This window comes from Periplaneta americana, chromosome 14 (genome assembly GCF_040183065.1).
Source record: "Periplaneta americana isolate PAMFEO1 chromosome 14, P.americana_PAMFEO1_priV1, whole genome shotgun sequence".
Taxonomy (NCBI): domain Eukaryota; kingdom Metazoa; phylum Arthropoda; class Insecta; order Blattodea; family Blattidae; genus Periplaneta; species Periplaneta americana.
The window spans coordinates 2,157,424-2,181,296 of NC_091130.1; the positions used below are offsets into that span (position 1 = coordinate 2,157,424).

A 23,873-nucleotide genomic window follows, 5' to 3' on the forward strand; every position below is an offset into this window, starting at 1 on the left:
TCTGTTATGAGCAATGTAATTTCGTTCCGTTTTTTGTAATTTTGTTATAATTATGTGTCATAAATCTTAAAGCAATTAATGTCCACTTTGTGTTCACATTATTTTAAAATTAAAAGAATTAAATGTGTCTTTGTGGTACTGAATGTTCTACGATTAGAATAAGGAATTTTTCTGCGAATTTGTAGTCCAAATAAGTGTCCCGTTTCGAACTTCAGAAATTCTCGTCGCATTTTATACAATAAACTAGTGGCTTGTGCAGCAAATGCTGCAAACTAAGTTCATTAGACGTTCAAATAAACATTTTTCAGATTTATTTTCAATGAAGAATACCAGACATTCTGAAAGTTATTTGCTTCCATAATAATGAAAGATACTCTCTCTCGAGCCAATACTGAAGAGAACCACGCATATAAATATCTACACCACACCGCCATTAAATATATGAAAAAGACCCAACCCCACTTGATTAATAATTATAAAAATATTTGATTTTTAATAATATTATTATCTTACGTAAGTTTTATAGCTTTCAGTAACATATACTATATATACAATATAGCCGCCACTCAGTAAAATATAGAAATCAAAATCTAATTTAAGTTATTCTCTACATCTACTTATATAACCCCAAAATGTTTCACTTTCATATATCATCAATATAGCATTAATATGTATAATTAATGAAAAATAGTCACATCATGGCATTAACTACAATATTTCATTTCTAATGGTAATAATGTCATCAAACCACCTCAAGTTTTGTAGTTTTTAATATCCAATACACAGCTGTACCCAGAAAATTACACACCACAGAATCGAACCTGTAAATTATTTTTAGTAAGTTAAGTTTTTAATAACCAATTTAATTTGAGCTCTAAATATGTCAGCATTCTTGCAGATCATGGCCTTCATGTAATATTGTTTACTGTAGTGTGTGTTTTGTTTTATTCTGAAATGCAATTAGCTAGTTCTCAAAACTGATAACAAATGGATTTTGGAAAATAGGAAAATTATGTTGAAAAATTGACATTTCACTGAAAACTACTATTTTTCTGAAAAACTTTTGAGTTCCAAGCTTCAAAATGAGGGGTCATTTATTAAAATCCATTCAGCCGTTTTCCCGTAATTTCCATTACCAGTTCAAATTATATATATAGGTAGAGCTTTGGGCATGGACATTGATAAAGTTTAACTGTTCATATTAACTTAGAATGAACACAGTTTTGATTCTGCCTTGGAAATGGGAGGTCTTTCAGACTGAAAGTAGTGGCGGGATTTGTTCATCCTTATGAGAAACATACTATAGAGATAGTTTGTTATAGCAAAGTAAACATGGATTAGGCAGCTCCATTGCTAGTTAAGGTCGCTTGTTCTGCAGGACGCTGATTCCTCTATCCAAGAAGCTGTGGCAGCTGGAGATCCCCTTCATAGTGTGCCGCAGTTATGGTTTCATTGGCTACATCAGAGTGCAGATCCCCGAGCACACGGTCATTGAGACACACCCTGACGACCAGATCCCAGACCTGCGCCTCGACAGGCCGTTCCCAAGCCTCAAGAAGCATGTGGACTCCATCGACCTGGAGTCCATGGAGCTCAAGGACCACGCCCACGTACCCTACCTCGTGGTCCTGTACAAACACCTGCAGCGGTGGAAGAAAGAGCATGACGGACTGCTGCCGAGGAATTACAAGGAGAAAGACCTCTTCAGGACCATGATTCGCCAAGGTGTGTAGGTTTCTGTTACTAAGGAAACTTTGTGTCTTATTCTCGTTTTGCATATTGTTCTTTCAGTTTGTGTAGTTTCAAAAAATAATGCATAGTGTTAAAAATCTTGGAGTTTACTTTACTTTGATACGCATTTAAACTGGAATAACCAAGTAACCCACATTACCAAAAAAGTGCTTTCCATACTACATTCCTTAAACAGCATTCGAAAATTCCTCCCGCTATCACTCAAGAAAATACTAGTGGAAACACTAGTGATGCCCCACTTCGATTATTGTGATTTTCTACTGACCGACCTCAATGTCAACCAGTCGCAAAGATTACAACGTGTTCATAATTCTTGTGTTCGCTTCGTCTGCGATGTCCGTCGTGCTGACCACATTACCCCATCCTTCCAAACTCTAAACTGGCTACGGCTTAATGAACATCAACATTTTCATTCCCTTGCTTTCCTTTTCTAAGTCCTTCACACCTCTACACCTACCTACCTACCTTGCCTCCCGTTTCAGTTACCTGTCATCATATCATAATCTCTTCACACGCACGCAAAATAGCCGCATACTAGCCATACCAACACATAAGACATCATCGTATTCATCATCATACACAATCCGGAATTTAATAGCGTTCAAAAGCAAACTTATTAAGCATTTTCTTACTGCGTAGAGTAGGTTTAATTTTTACTTAATAAAAGAAATGCTTCTCTCTTCTTAACTTTTACAATAAACTGTCTAGCTTTTATAATCAGTTAATCTTTTAGTATTTTGATTTTTATTGTATTTGTAAATTTAATATTAATTGTAATTGTATTCTTAATATTGTAGTTGTAATCCCCTGGTAGAGGGGAAGAGAAGGCCTGTTGGCCTTATCTCTACCAGGTTAAATAAATAAATAAATAATGTAAAATTACACTGAATCGGTTGTTCAGAATTGTTTGTCCCAAATGCTAATACACGTATTTAGAAGGAAAGGAAAAAATAAAATAATGAACAAATTTCTGAAACAGGTATGTTTAAAGATGAAGATGGAAATCCTGAAGCCGAAGAAAACTTTGAAGAAGCAATAAGAGCTGTTACCAAAGCCGCTAATCCAACAACGGTGCCGCAGCACGTGAAGGAAATCCTGGAGGACGACTGCTGCGTGAATCTCACGTCCAAGGTTTGTCCCCACTGCTGATGTTAACTGTCACTGGTTTAGCATGTAGGCCACCAGCATTGTGCAGTAAATCTGCCTAAAACAGACCTCCGATTAAACGGAAACCTGAAAAAACGGAAAATAAGTTTCAGAACGGAATGGTTTTACATGTAAAATAGTACACACTTCATGTACTTTAAAAAGGAAAACTGCTTAACACTGAAATGGAATCGTTTTTGAGTAGCCTATATCATCTTCTTCTTCTTCCCTTCAAGTATTAGGCCAAATGGCCTGTTACGATCTCACAGTTGAATTTTCAATCCAGCACTTCTTTGGACGACCGAGAGATCTCTTCCCGTTTGGACGATAGTGGAGCATAACTTTTGGGATTCTATCTCTATGCATGCGATGCAGATGATTTATTCAGTTGTCTGATAACGTTTTACGTGATTAATTACAGGTTCTGGTTGTAATTCTTCCATTTCATCTTCATTGCGTTTGTGATCCCATTTCGTATATCCCGCTGTATATCTCATAAATTTCATTTCATTAGCTGTTATTCTGCTTTGTCTTTCTTCCTCAATGTCCATGCCTCACTGCCATAACAAAGTACAGGTCTCGCCAAGGTCTTGTAAAGGCGAATTCGAGTGTACCTTTGTACTAGGGAAGGTTTCATAATGTTGTTAATTATTCCCATTGTTTTGGTGTATTTAGAAATTTTCTGTGAAATGTCTACTTCATCAAAAAAAGATAATGTGTATCCGAGATATGTAAAATAATTTATCCTTTCTAATATTTTTGAATCTAAACATATTTTGCTAGGCACAGGGTATTTTCCGCAGAAGGCCATAATTTTAGTTTTTTCTTTATTGATTTTTATATCATATTTAATTCCAATTTTGTTAAAATTAAAAATTGAACGTTGTAATTCATCTTCTGAGGATGCCACCAGAGCTAAATCGTCTGCAAAAAGTAATGAATCTAGTTGTAAATGTCTATTGAGTTGTATATATCCATGAGGCAATTGTTTCCATTCTCTGATTATTTGATTCATATATATAATAAACAGCAACGGTGAAAGGCCGCAGCCTTGTCTTACTCCTGTTTGAGTATATCATAAATGAGGGAATTATGTGATTAAAATGGAATATTTGAAACTGAATTGCTAATAAATAATATTGCATCAAATAATTTTTTATTTTGCAATGATAAGTATGTGAACAAGGCATTATTTTTAATGTGACTGTATTCGCACTGACTGGCACTGAACCATTAATCCTTCCTCTCTTGACTTTGTTATGAAGAATTCTTAAGAACCCAGACACGTTCTGTTGCAAATTTTGTTGTAACTTTCAGTTTTATGAAGGCATGAAAGATTACTAGCCATCCTACGTACTGTGCCTTTAGTGCTTGCAATACACTCTGTCATTATTGTTAATTTTTAGTTTTCTGCTGAGAAACTGTTAGCGACGTTCAAATGAAATAAAATGCAGGAGTTTTTAAATTCAGTTCCTTATACAGTTAATGTATTTTCTACATAAGATGCTACACTGGAGAGGAAGATTAAAGTGATAAAAAGACATGAAAAAACAAATGACTAAAGTCGCGACGGTGTTATTTCCGGTGTGACTCCACCTCTTTGCTTACGTCTTAGAAGTGAAGGCTCTATAAAGTCTAGGTAGGTAGTATTGTTCGCCATTTTTGTTCTTTCGTTGCTCAGCTACCATACGAGGAATCTATTCGCCACACCGTTAAACATTATCATATCGTAGCTCCTATGATAATAAATCAAACGCAATGTAATTCAGCAGATAATTGAACAGCAAATAACGTCGTGTACTTTCTGTGAACGCCAACGAAAGAGCCAAAATGGCGGGCAATTATATTAAGTATTTATCGAGCCTTAAGAAATGAATAACGTCTTCATAAGCGAATCACAAGACGCACATGTTTAAATGTAGCCGACATGCAACGCGATTGGCTGCCGGAAATTAGAGCGACGGGACTTTAGCTAAAGAATTAACAGAAACTTAATTTAAGAGTAGCTTGTAGAAAATTATAGAAATCATTGAATGAAAGGAAATTGTTACATGTAATATAGAAGAAATAGGACGAGGAAACTAAGCTATAAGTATATGTGTGTATTAGTAAGGATTAGTTATATAAGCAAACAGGGATAATTGTTAAGAAATAACTAAGATAAATAGTACAGTCCCAGAAAAAAATGGCCTGACTCCTTACAGAGCACGATTCACACCACAACAATTTAACAACGGTTTTCAACTCAGTATTATTTAAATAGTATTACAGAAAGGTATTTCACAACTAATGCCAAAGGCACAAAATTAATCCGAGAATAAGATCAAATAAGTTTCTAAGGCCCGGTTGCAGAAACGCAAATCAAATCAGTCCCTGATCGCCAATCAGTTGATGTCTGATTTATTTGATTGTTCATTGCGTTGCACAAACGTGAATCTCCAATCAACTTGTCTCAATTTACTAATTGCTGATTTAAGAAAGAAATACATTTGACAACAGCGCTATTTAGCAACCACAGCCAATTTGATGCTCTTTAAAAGTCGCGAAACGAATGCATCAAGTGGGCGGTGACTAGGAAAACAAGTGAATGTTTTGCTGTTTTGTTGCTTTTTGTAGAAAGGAAACAGGCGGATTCTATTTGTATATAGACTACAATATAGTGAAAGAAAATGAAGAAGAAAAAAAAAGTGAGGGGGCTTCTGTTGTGGGATTTGCTAGGGGAATCGACAAGAAATTGGAATATGCATAGCCTCCATAACCCAAAATAATTCCATTTCCCATCTCTCTGTTTACAAATGGAGCTCGTAACCTACTCATTAAAAATAATGTGTTGTCATGTGTAGAACTCTGCCATTGGGCTACAACATTCCAGAATTTCAATGATGGTGTAGTCTACATATTGCCTGTATATTCACAGAAAAGAAACCTTTTCTATTTCGATAAAGTTCGGCATCATTTCAACCAGGTGATTGGATGGGGATGTGAGCAGTCTATACAATCAATATTAGGCTACTCTTGGAAATCCTGACATGGCTGAAAATTCTCTCTGGATTTCAAATCGTTCCCTGTTTGAAGTTTGGGGATTTATGAGACCCTGCCATAACAAAGCAATTTCATACGTAACATTCCTAACTACTCGGCAAATAGTTGATTTGTGGACCCTAACAAGATAACCCAAGACCGCCTGAAAAATTCCAACAGCATAAAATCTCAGCATTATTAGAACTTGGTTCATAGGAGAAAGTGGAAGGTTTCGATTTATCTGTCTGCATATATTTGTTTCAATTTTTGAAAGTAACAAAACACAGGAATCCTTACTTAACCTAAATCTTTGCTCAAATTCTCTGTCATTACACATAAAAACAATTCATGTCTATCACGGAAACGCCTTCTTCTTAATAATATTTTTTTCATTTAAAATTTCTTCATCAGAAGAATCCATTATGTCGAAAACAATATTGTTACGCTATAACTATTTACTATATAATACTGCATTATAAACAAAACAACATAAATAGCCTGCTTGATCGATGATCAATGACTTAACCAGCAAAAATCTGTTGATCAAATCTGATGGAAGACTGATTTCCGATCAAACACTGATTGTTCTTTCTGCAACAGAAATAGAACTGATGGCCAATCAAACCCTCCTTGATTGCCAATCATATTTTGATCGGTGTTTCTGCAACCGGGCCTAAGAGTCGCTATTAAACAAACACGATACAGTACGACAATCCCGATTATGACAATTCATCGCAAGCATTCTGATAACTCTGTGCTAGTGTGTTTGCTCACAGACTACAAAGTTCAGGATTCGGGTACTGTTGAGGAAAGTGTTTTTTAATTAATCAATCAAACTCCTGTATCTCCTCATGAGGAGCGTAGTGCCTCCATCGGACCCTATTTGTAGCCAACTTCTTCACTTCGCTCCATGTTTTCCCCTCCCTAGCAATTTCCTCCAAAACTGTTCTCTTCCACGTATTTTTTGGCCTTCCTCTTGTTCTACTACCCTGGGGGTTCCAATCCAAAGCCATTCTTTCTACTGCTCCATCTTCTTTCCTGATTGTGTGCCCTTTCCAATTCCACTTTCCTCGTTTGATTTCTATTGTGATTTCTTTCTGATTTGTTATCTTCCACAGTTCTGAGATTGTGATTATATCTGGCCATCTAATTTTTAACATTCTTCGTAAACATCTATTAACAAATGTTTGCAGTTTATTTTGTATAATTTTACTTGTTTTCCATGTCTCACAGCCATATAATAAGACTTATTTCACGTTACTGTTAAAGATTTTAATTTTTGTAGATCTAGATATAATATAAGATTTCCATATTGGGTACAACTGCACAAATGCACTATTTGCATTTTTTATTCGGTTCTTTACATCTTGAAAGGCTCCACCATCCTTGTCAATTATACTACCCAAATATTTAAATTCTTGAACAGTGTCAATGGTATTATTATTTATTATAACTTCATCTGTCTTTTTACTATTTAATCTCATTTCTTTAGTTTTCTTTACGTTTATTTTCATATGAGTTTTTTAAAATTAATAGTGCAAGTTAATTTTGTTTACCATCATTTTTTTTTACTGCATGATTTATAAATATTTATCTACTATTAAGAATAGATCAATTTTCATTGCATCTTTTCAAATCCCTTTCTGTTAATTTGAGTAACTGCCAAAGTGATCTCACATGTACCACTGCTTTGGACCACTGAGCGTGCGCAGTGCAATGAATCTGGAAATTTAAACAAATCAGACAGGTCATTTTTTTTTTTCTAGAACTGAGCATAGTATATAGTAGTAAACATTTGGTTAAGGTGAGTGCCTGGGATATAGGACCAACATTAACGGATGATATGTGAAGTGTATAACCAACATTCATTCATTGTTAGTGTCAGTACTGGCAATGCTTGTGTTGTTGCAGAGCAAGCCCTTTTGGATTATGGCGAAAGCAGTGCGTGACTTCGTGGAGAATGAAGGCGAGGGCTGTCTGCCCCTGAGAGGTTCCATCCCCGACATGACGGCTGAGACAGAGCGATACATTGCATTGCAGCAAGTGTGCGTGCTCAAACCTTAATCACTTAAGGGGAAAGGATGGTATTTTTTGGTGAAAAATGAGTAAATTTTCAAAAAAAAAATTTTCTTTAAAATACTCTGTGATATGTGTGGAATGCATAGCATAACATTTTGTTGGTATTTATGCCCTTATCGGATGTTGAATCGCCATTTTTAAACTTCCTGCGTTATGGATTTTTAAATCACTCGCCCACTTTTATTGTGGTTTCCGGTAAATTAAATTTTCAAAAAAAAAAAAAAAGTCTTAAAATAATCTTTGATATGTGTGGAATGCATTGCATAACATTTTGTTGGTATTTGTGCCCTTATCAGATGTTGAGACGTCATTGCAAAAAAAATTTGAATCTATCTTTAAAAACGGTTTAGATATATCGGTTTTAGTACAATCCTGCATTGGGTACATTTTTTTCAAATTTGGGCCCCCAAATAATTTTTTTTTTTTTCAAAATATTTATATTTGGTTGAGTTCCTACAGCTATGAGCTCTCTACATACAAAAAATTAATATTTTACACCAAATAGGAAAAAAGTTAAAAAAAAATGCCATCCTCTCCCCTTAAACTGAAACTGAAGATGTATCTCATTCCATTCATATTTAAAAATTCGCTAACTTTTTTTATCTGTTTGTGACAACTGTGTGGTCTAATTGTAAACTTTTTCCTTATCTGTAAGGTAGACTTCAACATTCTGCTCGATTCTTCAAAATGTAAGCAGGTCGAAAGACTGCTTTTTGTACTCCAGCATTGTAAACAGCCTTTATCGTTAGTAAAAATCATGCAAAATATACCACATTATTGTACCAGAGCCGTGAAATATTACCATGACAGCTAAAACGTCATGACTTCTAGTATGATGGCATAACTTGTGCCTTAAAGTTCATCATCATCATCCTTGCATGTATTGGGCCTAGTGGCCCGTTACGGTCTCTTGCCAACGCTGGAACTGTCTGCCCAAGGATCTCTTGCCCACAGGATGGTAATTTAAAATTTGGCGTGGAATTCTAGAACGAGGCATTCTGATGACATATGATCTCCAGTTTTGTCTGTATTTCTGTAGGTATTCCGTAATCGGTCCAATCTGCAGTTCTTTCATAATGTCAAAATTTCTAATGTGATCCATTCTCGTGTATCCTGCTGTACGACTCATAAATCTCATTTCTGCCGCCGTTAATCTCTGTGAATCAATATTACGAATCGTCCAAGCTTCACTACCAAAACAGAGTATAGGTCTGGCCAATGTTTTATAAATTCTGCTGCGCGTGTGTTTTTGTAGTAAGGTTGGTTTGAATATCTGATTAATTATCCCCATTGCTCTGTTGAATTTAATAATTTTCTCATTCAAATCCTTTTCTTCTTCATATGAAATTTGGTAACCGAGATAACTAAAATTTTTACTTGTTCGATGGTCATATTATTGATACATATTTTGCTACGGACTGGTTCCTTTCCTAAAAAGCCGTCACTTTAGATTTGTCAGTTGAAATTTCCATATTGAAACTTTCTGCCATTTGATTAAAGTTGTAAATTATCTTCTGAAGTTTCTATAAACACAATATCATCAGCAAATAATAAAGTATCTATTTGGGACAAACAACTTTGTGCCTTAAAGTTAACATTATTAAATGATTAGCTATGCTATAATATTTAATACATCACTGTTGCCATAGCAACCTCTTCCTTCATAGAGCATGATATCAAAATACCCACCATTACAAAACCGAAGTTATTTCTTTATTAATTGTTTTACAATGTTCTCGTACAAAAAGTAACGTATGAAACATGACTGTGTATAATGTTATACAATTTATTGCATTCGTAAAAATTAGGAAACTCGCTTTATTCATTCCATAAACCTTTACTCATGCAATAAAGTATAAACTAGTTTCGTAATGTAGTATTGTGCAACTCCCACAGATTAAGTTTTAGTACAGTATTCAGCACAGTATTCAAATTATTATATCCATAAATTCTACGGTGTTTTCTATTTTTTTGGCATATTTGAAGCAGTGTTGGTAATGTTACTTCACTTTTAAATCCCGAAGTACAAGATTCCATGCCATACAGACATGGACTTGAACAGACATCTCTGAAAAAAAAAAAAAAAAAAAAGCCAAACATGTTAAGCGAGTTTCGAAGTGCGTGTTGTCTTGGATTGTATTCACAGTCAGCATGCTCACTCGAACACAGGACCCTCTGTTGTCTAAGCTGCAACTCTTGACAGAGTGAGGAGAATTTTTTTACACACAATTACCTGAAAATGACTACAGAATTCAAGCATTACATGGAGAACAATATTACAAATCATGAAGATAGTTATAGTATGAGGGATTTACTCATGATTATGTCTCGTGACCAGAACATTGCACGAAATGGAAATTTATCCCTTGAAAAGGTGAAAAAGTTCAAATATCTGGGAGCAACAGTAACAAATATAAATGACACTAGGGAGGAAATTAAACGCAGAATAAATACGAGAAATGCCTGTTATTATTCGGTTGAGAAGCTTTTATCATCCAGTCTGCTGTCAAAAAAACTGAAAGTTAGAATTTATAAAACAGTTATATTACCGGTTGTTCTTTATAGTTGTGAAACTTGGACTCTCACTTTGAGAGAGGAACATAGGTTAAGGGTGTTTGAGAATAAGGTGCTTAGGAAAATATTTGGGGCTAAGAGGGATGAAGTTACAGGAGAATGGAGAAAGTTACGCAACACAGAACTGCACGCATTATATTCTTCACTTGACATAATTAGGAACATTAAATCCAGACGTTTGAGATGGGCAGGGCATGTAGCACATATTGGTGAATCCAGAAATGCATATAGAGTGTTAGTTTGAAGGCTGGAAGGAAAAAGACCTTTGTGGAGGCCGAGACATAGATGGGAAGATAATATAAAAATGGATTTGAGGGAGGTGGGGTATGATGATAGAGACTGGATTAATCTTGTACAGGATAGGGACTGATAGCGGGCTTATGTGAGGGCGGCAATGAACCTCCGGGTTCCTTAAAAGCCATTTGTAAATAAGTATGCAGGTTTAATTCTTGTGATGGAAGGTATATAATCATGAAAGTTTGTCAGTTTGCCATATTGGGACTGTGTTCTGATGGGAATGATGAAAAAAAACTGGTTGTAAACATTGCCAATCTGAGACTTTTAAACATGTATTGTGAATACTTATTATTTACATAATTTACCAGTTTTATGGCCTGAATATTTGGGGTGTAAAGTCGTATTTTTGTGTAGACGATTTAGAATTTTAGTCTGGACAAAATAAGTTATATTAACCACCTTTATTTTTCTGGTCAGTGATTAGATGTTTGCGATCCTGTTATGTCTGAATATTAAAGTCACAGTCCGTAGTTCTAAACAGATCGGGTAGCAGAGGGAATGTGTTGTCAATGGTTTGAGTTTAATGTGAACCATTATATTCATATGCATTTGTTAAACCAAGAACCATATGTGGTATGCAGATTGTGGTTAAACATTTCATTTAAACTGATAAATATTTGCGCGCTCTGTCTTTGGGGAGTAATATGAAAAATGAAATGTTGGTATAGTGAGTACCTGCAATATCGATCAGGCTTTGTAACATGAGATATACGTAATTCTGATTTTTGCCACCCTCTGGCACTAACATTTCCTTACAATTTCAATAGTCTCTCGATCGTATACGTTGAGTTGGCGGTGTTGTAATGTATTTGTCTATGGTTAGAACTAGCTTGTGCTCAACACTTGAATTCTGTCTAAAACTCGAAATGTACCTTTAAAAAAATAGAGACTGAGATTATGAAAATGTTAATTAAAAATACATTATTGTTAAGATTTCGCGAATAAAACAAGTATTGCTGGAATTCGTTTAAATTTTTTTTGTTACTATATGAATTTGCAGTATTTCGTGATTCGAAGGTGCATTTTTTGGGGTTATGGGAAGAAGTGTATAAAGAAACTTTGCAAAAAATTGGCAAAATAAGAACAATTCGCGTCTTCACATCTCGCGAACTTAACAGAACTCTAGTCAATACATACTTCATCAAAATGCTCAAGAAAGAGTAATTGAGTCCACACCTGTGGAGTAACAGTCAGCGCGTCTGGCTGCGAAACGAGGTGGCCCGGGTTCGAATCCCGGTCGGGGCAAGTTACCTGGTTGAGGTTTTTTCTGGGGTTTTCCCTCAACCCAATACGAACAAATTCTGGGTAACTTTCGGTGCTGGACCCCGGACTCATTTCACCGGCATTATCACCTTCATTTCATTCAGACTCTAAATAACCTGAGATGTTGATAAAGCGTCGTAAAATAACTAAATAAAAAAAAAAAAAAAAAAAAAGGAGTAATTGATATAGCCTGGTCATTTGCCGCAGGTACCACAACCAGGCTGTGAAGGACGCGGAGGTGGTGTTCCGGAGTGTGCAACAGCTGCTGCACCAGCTGAACCAGCCGGCGGACACCATCACAGAGAAGGAGGTGAGGCTGTTCTGTAAGCACGCCAGCAGCCTATACGTGATGAGAGGCACGTCCATAGCCGACGAGTACGACCCCAAGTCACCCAACGCGCAGAACATCGGTGAGCACGCAGTTCATTGAGTTCAGACTGGCGTGAAGACGGCTGTTCCTCACATTTCAAAGTCTTTTACAAGCCCACAGGTGATGATGGTGTTCACCTGTCTGGAATATTGGGAAATATCAAGGAATTTGGTAAATTATGGCAAAAATGGGAAATGTCAGGGAATTCTGGACAAAACCCTGGAACTTTATTCCGTGTTCAGTCATATACAGTGGAACTCCCCTTAACGGACACTTCCCAATAGCGGACGTTTTAAAATTCCCCTGCAAAATAACATTGGCCCTTATGATAAAATTCTTCCAAATAGCGGACATTCTCAATAACGGACGCGGATACCGAAATGTATCTCCCAACAACAATTAAAACTTCCAAATAACGGACAGCGTGAAAGAAAAAAAGAAAAAGACGGTTGTAAATTAAACGGAATTCTTTGCAGCAATCATTATCGTGCATTTGAACGTTCTTGTACTTTATTGAAGGTAAGCAGCACAGTTGTTAGTTGTGATACTGCACGTGAGCAGTCCGTGCTTTCTTAGCTTGCCAAGTTGAGTGTTCGGAAGTACAGTCACATCAGAAATGTCACAGAAACGTAAACGTTTGTCACTAAAAAGAAAGTGGATATTGTAAAGCATAGTGAGAAGGAGAAATTAAGTGTTCGTGAGCTGGCCACAAAGTTTAATGTGGGAAAAACTCAGGTTAGTGAAATTTTGAAAAACAAGGATGTTATTTTAAAATCATACACTGAGAATGCAATTCTAGATTTCTTTGTGTGAGGTGAAGTGGTACAGTGACTGATGTTTAATTCATTTACAAACCATTTACTGGTACGATTTCTCTCTGCATGAATACTGTAAACAATCTCACTGTACTGTACTGTACTGTAAAATATAGTGTTGAATATGTATGAGAAATTTTAATGTACTGTATACATATTAACGATTTTCTAAATAGCAGACATTTTTCAATAACGTACATTTAATTTTTCCCCGGCAGTGTCTGCTATTGGGAATGATGAAAGAGAGATGGAACGGAGAAAAATTCTCTCCGGCGCCGGGATTTGAACCCGGGTTTTCAGCTCTACGTGCTGATGCTTTATCCACTAACCCACGCCGATACAATCCCGACGCCGTTTAGAATCGTCTCAGATTAAGCTCCATCTCTTGGGTTCCCTCTAGTGGCCGCCCTCTGCACTACGTCATAGATGTCTATGAACGCAGGACCGAAGTCCATACATGTGTTGAGGTGCACTCAGATGAGTGACTGTTTGGCCGGGATCCGACGGTATGGGCGCCGTCTTTAAATCACAAAGTGATTTATTACGCATATCATATATATTTTGATGTACCGAAGTACATATGATATTTCCACGCAGATATTCTGCGTCATCACATGATGAAAGAATTTTTCTCCGTTCCATCTCTCTTTCATCATGTGATGACGCAGAATATCTGCGTGGAAATATCATATGTACTTCGGTACATCAAAATATATATGCTATTGGGAACTTTCACTGTAGTAATATTTTAGTAACAATACATACATTTGTTAATACTGAGACTTTAAATAACGGAGGCAATTTTTACTGCATTTTGAACTAAAGCGTACAGAAAATGATAGACACATCACACATATAGGCCTACCAGATATTACAGTAGGTTTAAGCATGTCACCATCCAGTGAGGAACATTGTGTTACACGGCTTTGATCAGTGAGGACATTGGTTTTGTAATATGGTGGAACGCACATCCACCACTTCCGTTTTAACCATCATCTTTCTATATTCTTGTTTCATTGCTTGACTTTCTTGTCTGTGAGCTTGATTTTATGATTTTGTAAATTAATTAGGTATTGGTAAGTGCATATATTTTTACTGTTATATTTATCTTTGGACAGTTGATTAAACAATAGCAGCATTTATAGTAGGTGCCTATATTAAATTGAAAAAGAAATACATGTTTAATGATAATGTATAGTATAAGGGAGTAAAATTAGATTCCGTTCTATCTGCAAATAGAAAGTTTAGTGTCCGAGGTGAAGCTGAGGGTGATAATTTCCACAAACGCATAAAATCTGTTTACTCTCGTGTGCTATACAATATTTTATCCATTAAATTTAATTTAAAATTTTGGCCTTTTCTTAGTAATGTGTTGATTGTGAAGAAGTTATAAATTAAGTCACTAGTGGCTTGTGCAGCAAATCCTGCAAACTAAATTCATTAGACGTTCAAATAAAAATTTTTCAGACTTAATTTTAATGAACAATACCTGGTTGAGTGTTAGAGAAGGCCGTATGGCCTTAACTCTGCCAGGTTAAATAAATCATTATTATGATTATTATTATTATTATTATTATTATTATTATTATTATTATTATTATTATTATTATTATTATTAAGAGGGAAGTATTATATGATATTCTTATTGAATTTGGTATTCCCAAGAAACTAGTTCGATTAATTAAAATGTGTCTCAGTGAAACATACAGCAGAGTCCGTATAGGTCAGTTTCTATCTGATGCTTTTCCGATTCACTGCGGGCTAAAGCAGGGAGATGCACTATCACCTTTACTTTTTAACTTCGCTCTAGAATATGCCATTAGGAAAGTTCAGGATAACAGAGAGGGTTTGGAATTGAACGGGTTACATCAGCTTCTTGTCTATGCCGATGACGTGAATATGTTAGGAGAAAATACACAAACGATTAGGGAAAACACGGAAATTTTGCGTGAAGCAAGTAGAGCAATCGGTTTGGAAGTAAATCCCGAAAAGACAAAGTATATGATTATGTCTCGTGACCAGAATATTGTACGAAATGGAAATATAAAAATTGGAGATTTATCCTTCGAAGAGGTGGAAAAATTCAAATATCTTGGAGCAACAGTAAAAAATATAAATGACACTCGGGAGGAAATTAAACGCAGAATAAATATGGGAAATGCGTGTTATTATTCGGTTGAGAAGCTCTTATCATCCAGTCTGCTGTCCAAAAATCTGAAAGTTAGAATTTATAAAACAGTTATATTACCGGTTGTCCTGTATGGTTGTGAAACTTGGACTCTCACTCTGAGAGAGGAACATAGGTTCAGGGTGTTTGAGAATAAGGTGCTAAGGAAAATATTTGGGGCTAAGCGGGATGAAGTTACAGGAGAATGGAGAAAGTTACACAACACAGAACTGCACGCATTGTATTCTTCACCTGACATAATTAGGAACATTAAATCCAGACGTTTGAGATGGGCAGGGCATGTAGCAAGTATGGGCGAATCCAGAAATGCATATAGAGTGTTAGTTGGGAGACCGGAGGGAAAAAGACCTTTAGGGAGGCCGAGACGTAGATGGGAGGATAATATTAAAATGGATTTGAGGGAGGTGGGGTATGATGATAGAGACTGGATTAATCTTGCACAGGATAGGGACCGATGGCGGGCTTATGTGAGGGCGGCAATGAACCTTCGGGTTCCTTAAAAGCCATTTGTATGTAAGTATTATTATTACCAGACATTTTTAAAGTTATTTGCTTCCATTATAATGAAACATACTCCCTCTGAAGGTTTTTTATGCGAAATACTTTTTCTTGAACTTATCCACCTTCAGTTTTTGAGTTTCAACGCGAAAACGCAAGTAACAATGTCAGGACAATCAGTGGGTTTTTCATGTGGGAGTAAAGCAATAGCTATTTCAGGTCATTGTGGATTGTAGGTGAAAGTTTAAAAAATGTCAGGTTTGCTATGCTTTCGAACAATAGACATAGCATCTTGGTATAGCTGCAGCATGTAGAGCTTGAAATGTAAAAGGTAAAACCATTTTATCCTGCTAAGAGATCTTGCAGAGACTACAAAACTTTCTAGGCCTCTTATTTTGTCAGTAAGTAATACCTTTTGGTCTTTCCTTAGGAACTATAATTTTTGCGCTCTCTCGAGCCAATACTGAAGAGAATGACGAATATAAATATCTACACCACACCGCCATTAAATATGTCAAAAAGACCTAACCCCACATGATTAATAACTATAAAAAATATTGCATTTTTAATAATAATATTATCTTACGTAGTTATACTACATAGCTATCACTCGGTAAATTATAGAAATGAATATCTAATTTCATATATTCTCTACATCTACTTATATAACCCTAAAACGTTTCACTTTCATATAATAATATAGCATTAATATGTATAATTAATTAAAAATAGTCACATCATGGCATTAACTATAACAATATTTAATTTCTAATGGTAATAATGTCATCAAACCACCCAAGTTTTGTAGATTTTAATATCAAGTACACAGCTGTACTCAGAAAATTACACACCACAGAATCAGACCTGTAAATTATTTTTTGTAAGCCTTGAAGTTCTTAATAACCAATTGAATTTGAACTCTAAATATGTCAGCAATCCTGCAGGTCATGGCCTTCTTGTAATATTGTTTATTGTAGCGTGTTTGTGTTTTGTTTTATTTTGAAAAGCCATTATTTCTCAAAACTGACGACAGACGGATTTTGGAAAATAGGAAAATGATATAGGAAAATTGACATTTCACTGAAAACTACTATTTTTCTGAAAAACTTTGGGTTCCAAGCTTCAAAATGTGGGGTCATTTATTAAAAATCCGTTCAGCCGTTTTCCCGTAATTTCCATTACCAGTTCAAATTATATATGTAGATGTATGGATTTTATGGTTGCTATGTGTTGGTTGTCATGCAAAAGGTTTTTATTTCACTGCTGTGAATAAAGCCATTGTTTAGGTTGCTAAGGACAGCAAAATGAAGATCAGTTTAGATACCAGTCATGGATAAAAACTATTTAATGTATAGGAATAGCTACTTTATTTTCAGCTTCACTTTATAAATTGTAACATTAGGGGACAAAATGATTTCGTTTCTGGAAAATGGGGAATGTCAGGGAATTTTAAAAATAAATTCAGGTGGACATCTGGATTAAGCAAGTAGGCTGCATTGTGTCTAGGACTGAATACTAGAATGGGTTTTTGAAAACAAATTATGAAGGTAACAAATACAAAAATAGGATGAAGATTGTCAGTATTTCCATTGATAAGTTTTCATTGTCCCTGATGCATAATAGTACATTAATCTAACGAGCCTGTAATGGTAGTAATTAAGACGCTCGTATGAAAATTACCATTATAGGCAAGTTTCATACGACTTTTTATGCTCGACCATATTTCTAACTTGAAATTATTCATAAGTATTCATGTTATGGTTATGTAAGTGAGGAGCGGAACTGACCTGAATTGTGAGATGTGCGCAGACGCGAAAGTATTGATTTTTTCCGAGGCACGAATGTCATTGACCTTGATATAATCTAGAGAATAACATGAACATTAGGCTTGATATAACCTGGAAATTGATTTAGAATTGAAAAACGAGATGACAAATTGAATTTATTTGAATATTATTTACAATTAACGCTAATTATTATAGTAACAGAACATAACCTTCTGCGACAGTATTGGATTTCCAGCCTCCGTGACTTTTCGCTAATTGTCTTTCGATTGCATATCCGAGAATAATCGATACTTGCGGTTTTATAATGATACAATCAGTACAATGGTGATTTGTCATTGTCAGAACAACTGAATTATAATGAATAGGTGTACTTTAATGAGGTGCATTAAAGGGCTACTACCAGGTGTATAATTACTACATTTCGGCATGGTCGAGCATAAAAGATATTGTCACCATTAGGCAAAGAGACCTAGTATTTAAGAAATATTTACTGGAATGTGGCGACATTGTTGCCTGCCACAACGAATTTTTAAGAAAAATGAGAGCATTAGAAAGACCTGTAATATTTTTAGATGAAATTATTTTAGTGTAGTTCTGCATTTTGTGTTCGTATATTCCTTTAGTTGAATTTCTTTTGTCAAGTTTTCTGAAACATCCTATACATGAGCCCTGCCTCGAAGTAGAGGTGATCAGACTTTTTGAAGTTTCAGTGAGAAGCTTCCCCCTGCATGTGAAACAGAGTGTAGTTGTGTAGGATAGCTTTAACACGAGCTGGATGGCCGGGATAATGTTCCACTTGATACTGAATAACATGATTCTGTATCTGCTATAACAGAAGCAATCATCATTAGGGAGCGGATTTTTATGTATTAAAAAATTTAAATATATTTATTTTTTATGTGCTAAAAAGTACGAAAATATTTGCTGAAAATAAAAACAAAAATAAATATTTTTTTAATATGACAAAAATACCTTACTTAGCTTGAAAAAAAAATGTTACTAGATACTCAGCAACCACACTTGAGTGCTAGTAGTTGTCCGAGAATTGCAGTGAACAACAAAGGTCATCTCCAAATTCTCCATCACAAATGCATGCCGATTATCTCTGAACAACGACTTATACTGTGAAAACGATCTTTCCACATCACAGGACGTCAGACGTGCATATTTAAAGAGAGGAATGTCACGAACACAAACACCGTCAATTTCACCTACAGGCACACCCTCCAATACTTGAGCAACTTTACTTTTATATCCACTGTTTTCCCCGAACACATTCTGGAATTTGTCCCTTAGTAATTTGTGCTTCTGAACCTGGTAGCGAATCTAGTTTAATTTCCACGACACGCACCTCCCTGTTTCAGACAACAGGTTTTTTTTATGGTGTCTCATAAAAAGCTTAAATTTGCTAATAGGAAAGCCAAATCGTTTTTTAAATAACCATCTTTCAGTATATCTTGAAGGATATCGATTGACAAAGCCTGATAACAGGGAATTATAACAAGATGTATTGCCTCACTTGATAGGCATGAGCGAGAGACGAGAGATTTGTTTAAATTAAGTAATATTTATACAGGAGCTATTATCTGTTGTGTTCCACAAACAAAGCGCGGAATGAAATCATCTTCAGCAACAAGAAACATTCCTAATTATGTGTTGCAAGATCTCTCCTCCTTGTCCATGTTAATTTATTCTCTAATAATAACACTGATATGCTGCCTAGCAGTTCTCAGAACTTGAGGCGATACTATTACGAAAATGGATCACGGATACACCACACAGCGCTTAGAAACACGAAGCAACCAAGAATTCTTAAAAAAGATAAAGTACTTCGAGTGACATAATTGATTTAGTTTTAAAATATTTAAAAGTTCTTGTAAAAAATTATTTAAGTAAAAAAAAAACTCCAACATTTATGTGTTTATAATAGATTTCCTGATAATATGTATTTACATAATTTTTTTGTGAAAATATGTGTTTTTATGTGAAATAAAATTCGGGTTTTAAACTTGAAACTTCATGTTCGGAATTTTTAACTTTGTTAATTGCGTTTTATCACATGCAAAAAGAATATTTAATTACATAGGAATCCGCTCCTTAATCATCATGTTGCTTTCAGCTGGAAGCCTGGAGAACCCTGACAGCACGATGGTATACTACGTGATGCTGCGCGGAGTGGACAGGTTCCACTCAGAGTACAACACGTATCCTGGTGAGTTCGAGGACCAGGTGGAGCCAGACATTGTTAAGCTCAAGGTGAGTTAAATCATGGCTAGAAGCTGGGTGATCCGTGTTGTTATTTCAGTGTTCCAGTTAGTGCTGTGGCAACATATTGCAGTAAAATTTAAAAAGAAAAGTTGAGGAAATATGTGCGTGCCTGGCTGTGAAGTAAGTGATTATTTGCAGGCCTGCATCTCCAAGCTGCTGAGTGAGTGGGGCAGCGGCCCCCTGGCGAAGGACGACTACGTGCACGAGATATGTCGGTACGGAGGAGCGGAACTCCACTCAGTGTCTGCTTTCATAGGTCAGTCTTCATTTTGTTACTTGTGAGCATGTAGAAAGTGTGCTGTGATTTTGTATCTCCACAAGAGTGTGGATATGCACGTGTTGGGACCAGCCCTGAAGTCGTCATACTAGACCAGTTGTATCTAGGTCTGGATTTTTATGCAATTACAATTTTTTCGTTAGTATGTATCTGTCTAAAAATTAAAAATGTTGGCGAATTAGACTACTCGGACTATTATATTTAATTTTAATAATACATATTTTTTACATATTTCGCACAATCTTATATTATAATTATAAGAAACTAGCTGAAAGTACCCGGTGTTGCCTGGGTTGTCCTTTTTTCTTCTTATTTTTAATTAAACTGGTTGTTAGACTTTTCGGAAATCTCAGAAACTCAATTATAGACAACCAAAACTAATTGTCTTTACTAAGATTTCCTCGTCCATAAAGTTGAAATCTTTGCATAGTATCATTTACATGAATTAATGAACTTCTTAGCCAAATGCCTGAAAGCATTAACTCAATTTAAAACAACTGTAGGTCAGGCAGCGAAAGAAAACATTTCATCATGTGCCATACATTCAAATGTTTTTAATTTCGTGTTATAAATTCCAAGGCCTCGTGAAAGTCGATGTTGAATACAACAGACAATAATAAAGAACAATTGACTGTAGAAGATTTTGCATTTTAATATTATACATGAATATTTGATATATTTATTTTTATTTTTTATATTTTTAATTAATTTAACTTCCATTTGCACAATTTTAATGTAGCCTATGTTCTTCTCCTGATTATGAAGGTTAAAATAAAATAAAATAAAATAAATAAAAATAAAAATAAATGTGCAAACTTTGGCACATATCGGTCAAAGCGTGTAGATTTGTATAGAGAACATACATACATACCCACATTCAATTTTATATATTGTTGTTGTTGTTTTCTAATGCCAGGCGTTTGACAATAAAGTCATTTGACCTCTTGCACTCCAATATTTTTCAAAGATATTATCATGACCAGCCACTGAAGCACAGATTTTGAGGTGTTCCGAATGCATTATTATTATCTGAGAGTATATTGGCTAGTTCAGTCTTCTTGGCTGATGTTATACCACCAGCATTCCACTGTAAGATGTTTAGTTGATTCTGTACCAATAAAGTAGTCCCCGCCCGGAGATACGATTGGGGGATTATTTTTTTTTTTTATTGGGTTATTTTACGACGCTGTATCAACATCTAGGTTATTTAGCGTCTGAATGATATGAAGGTGATAATGCCGGTGAAATGAGTCCGGGGTCCAACACCGAAAGTTACCCAGCATTGGGGGATTATTGGAGCGGTTAAATGGCAAGTTGTAGCCGATTTAAGTGAACACCATATTTTAACGTTTTGGTGGCTACTTCATTCACACACAACCCCCAGAATGTCTGGAGGACCACACCTGCTGTTGGTCGACGGGTCCATTGGACCTAGTTGGGAGATCTTGTAGATCACCAGCTTTCCCTCCTTAAGCCACTGGAGGACGATTTTAGTGCCATAGCAGGTCAGCACTAGGAACAGAAAAGTAGAAAGAGGAGGAAGGAAAGGGAAATGAACCCCTAGGCCTCGAATGCTCTAATGCCGTCGGGGTCGAAGAAAGTAAGAGTTCAGTCAGAGGACTGGATAGGAAAGGGTAAAGAGGGAATTAGGTATTGAATAGAGGAAAATTATACCAAATTCAGTCATTAACTCATGAAGCTGACCAGTGCTAATTGATGTGTAGCCCCTCCCTTTAGTTCAGCTCGTAAAATTATGCTTACTAACAGCTGCACCACGGGAAGGTAGGGATGGGACATTGGGTATTTGTCCAGGTTGGTTCCTTAAAGCCTTCAATGGGAAGGATTAATGGCTCTCCCCCCTGTATCCGACAAATACCCTTTTGCAGCCAATTTTATATATTAAGATTACATATTTTTTGCATAATATTAACATCCATCCCAAATGTCCTTTAATTAACCATTATAGTGGCCAGCTAGTATTATAGTCATGACATCATGTTATAAATTGTATGTTATATATAAAATACGTTGATATTCTTTAATTTTATATAACATTAAGCACATTGCACTTGATTAAAATAATTTTTAAAAAATTGTAATGCTTTTTTTTTTCTTAAGAAAGGAGCAAAATCATTTCAACTGCAGTCAACTGAAACCCCATCAGCTTCCATGCGTACTATTACACTGATTGTTTTACATGGGCCCTCCCCATCCTTTACCACGGGCTCAATTGACTGCAGTAGCTCAGATGCGAACCTGCTATCTTAGACACAATATGCTGGCCAGACATATCTTGTGCGCCTTAAACCGCTCAGCTAACGAACCCAACACGAATTTACCCGGTTATGCAGGTATACGAACCCCTGCATATGAATTAGAAATTTGCGTGCAATAGTGGTATAAGTCTTCCGGCTTTTAAAGGTTAAACACTTTGTAAAAAAAATTATAAGTATTTCAACATAAACTAGAACAAGATTATAAAAATATTTATACAGTTTTAAACTTTGTCAGTACGTAATAGGATACATATTTCACAGAACATTGGAGAAAGTTATACATTACAGAACTGCATGCATTGTATTCTTCGCCTGACATAATTAGAAACATTAAATCCAGACGTTTGAGATGGGCAGGGCATGTAGCACATATGGACGAATCGAGAAATGCATATAGAGTGTTAGTTGGAAAGCTGGAGGGAAAAAGACTTTTGGGGAGGCCGAGATGTAGATGGGAGGATAATATTAAAATAGATTTGAGGGAAGTGGGATATGATTGTAGAGACTGGATTAATCTTGCTCAGGATAGGGATTGATGGCGGGCTTATGTGAGAGCGGCAGTGAACCTCCGGGTTCCTTAAAAGCCAGTAAGTAAGTAGGTATATTAAAATGTATAGAATTTGATAGCTATAATATTTGTTTCAGTTCTTCACATGGTCCTTACTTTGTGGACACACCTTCTAGAAGGCCACTCACTGCTATTGTAAGTGATTTGTGTTCGCAGGTGGCTGTGCGGCGCAGGAGGCCATCAAGTTCATCACTGGCCAGTACAAGCCAGTCAACAACACCTTCATGTACGACGCCATCTCGTCCAACACCGCAACCTTCGTGTTTTAAATCATTGTATAGTTCATACCTTGAGTGTTGATACGTTACGTTCTAATAAAATGTACCATTTCCAAACATGTGAACTATTTCAGCACCAACACATATTGCATTGTTTTATAAGAAAGGTAAGGCAGGCCACAAGTATACTCAGGGTATAAACAAGATGAAAAGAAAAGATATGGCTCCTAATATTTCGAGAAATGAGCAGTGCAGTGTGAACTTCGTACTTATTTTTTAATAGATTATTGAACCATGCTGATTGAAACTTCGATTTTCTCTCATACCACAACAAATCCTACTGAAGTGAAAAAACCCAGGAGTTGCAATCAATCAATTTTAAAATCAAAGAACTTCAGGAACAAGTTTGATAGTCAAAGTTAAAACACTGTGTTGTGTTACCATGTACTGTTTTAGCTTTTCTTCTTACAACGGGT

The 23,873-nt window shown here is 35.8% G+C and overlaps 1 protein-coding gene across 1 annotated transcript in view; it reads left to right on the forward strand.

Moving 5' to 3' along the window:
* APP-BP1 (Nedd8-activating enzyme E1 regulatory subunit APP-BP1) overlaps positions 1-23,514 on the forward strand; it is a 28,648-nt gene extending 5,134 nt beyond the window's left edge. The window contains exons 5-11 of the mRNA XM_069844817.1: positions 1,379-1,725; positions 2,732-2,883; positions 7,831-7,964; positions 12,340-12,542; positions 19,910-20,046; positions 20,197-20,314; positions 23,336-23,514. Coding sequence (XP_069700918.1) covers positions 1,379-1,725; positions 2,732-2,883; positions 7,831-7,964; positions 12,340-12,542; positions 19,910-20,046; positions 20,197-20,314; positions 23,336-23,448 — 1,204 coding nt within the window. The 3' untranslated portion in view covers positions 23,449-23,514. The remainder of the gene's footprint in view (positions 1-1,378; positions 1,726-2,731; positions 2,884-7,830; positions 7,965-12,339; positions 12,543-19,909; positions 20,047-20,196; positions 20,315-23,335) is intronic.
* Positions 23,515-23,873: the final 359 nt, after the last annotated feature.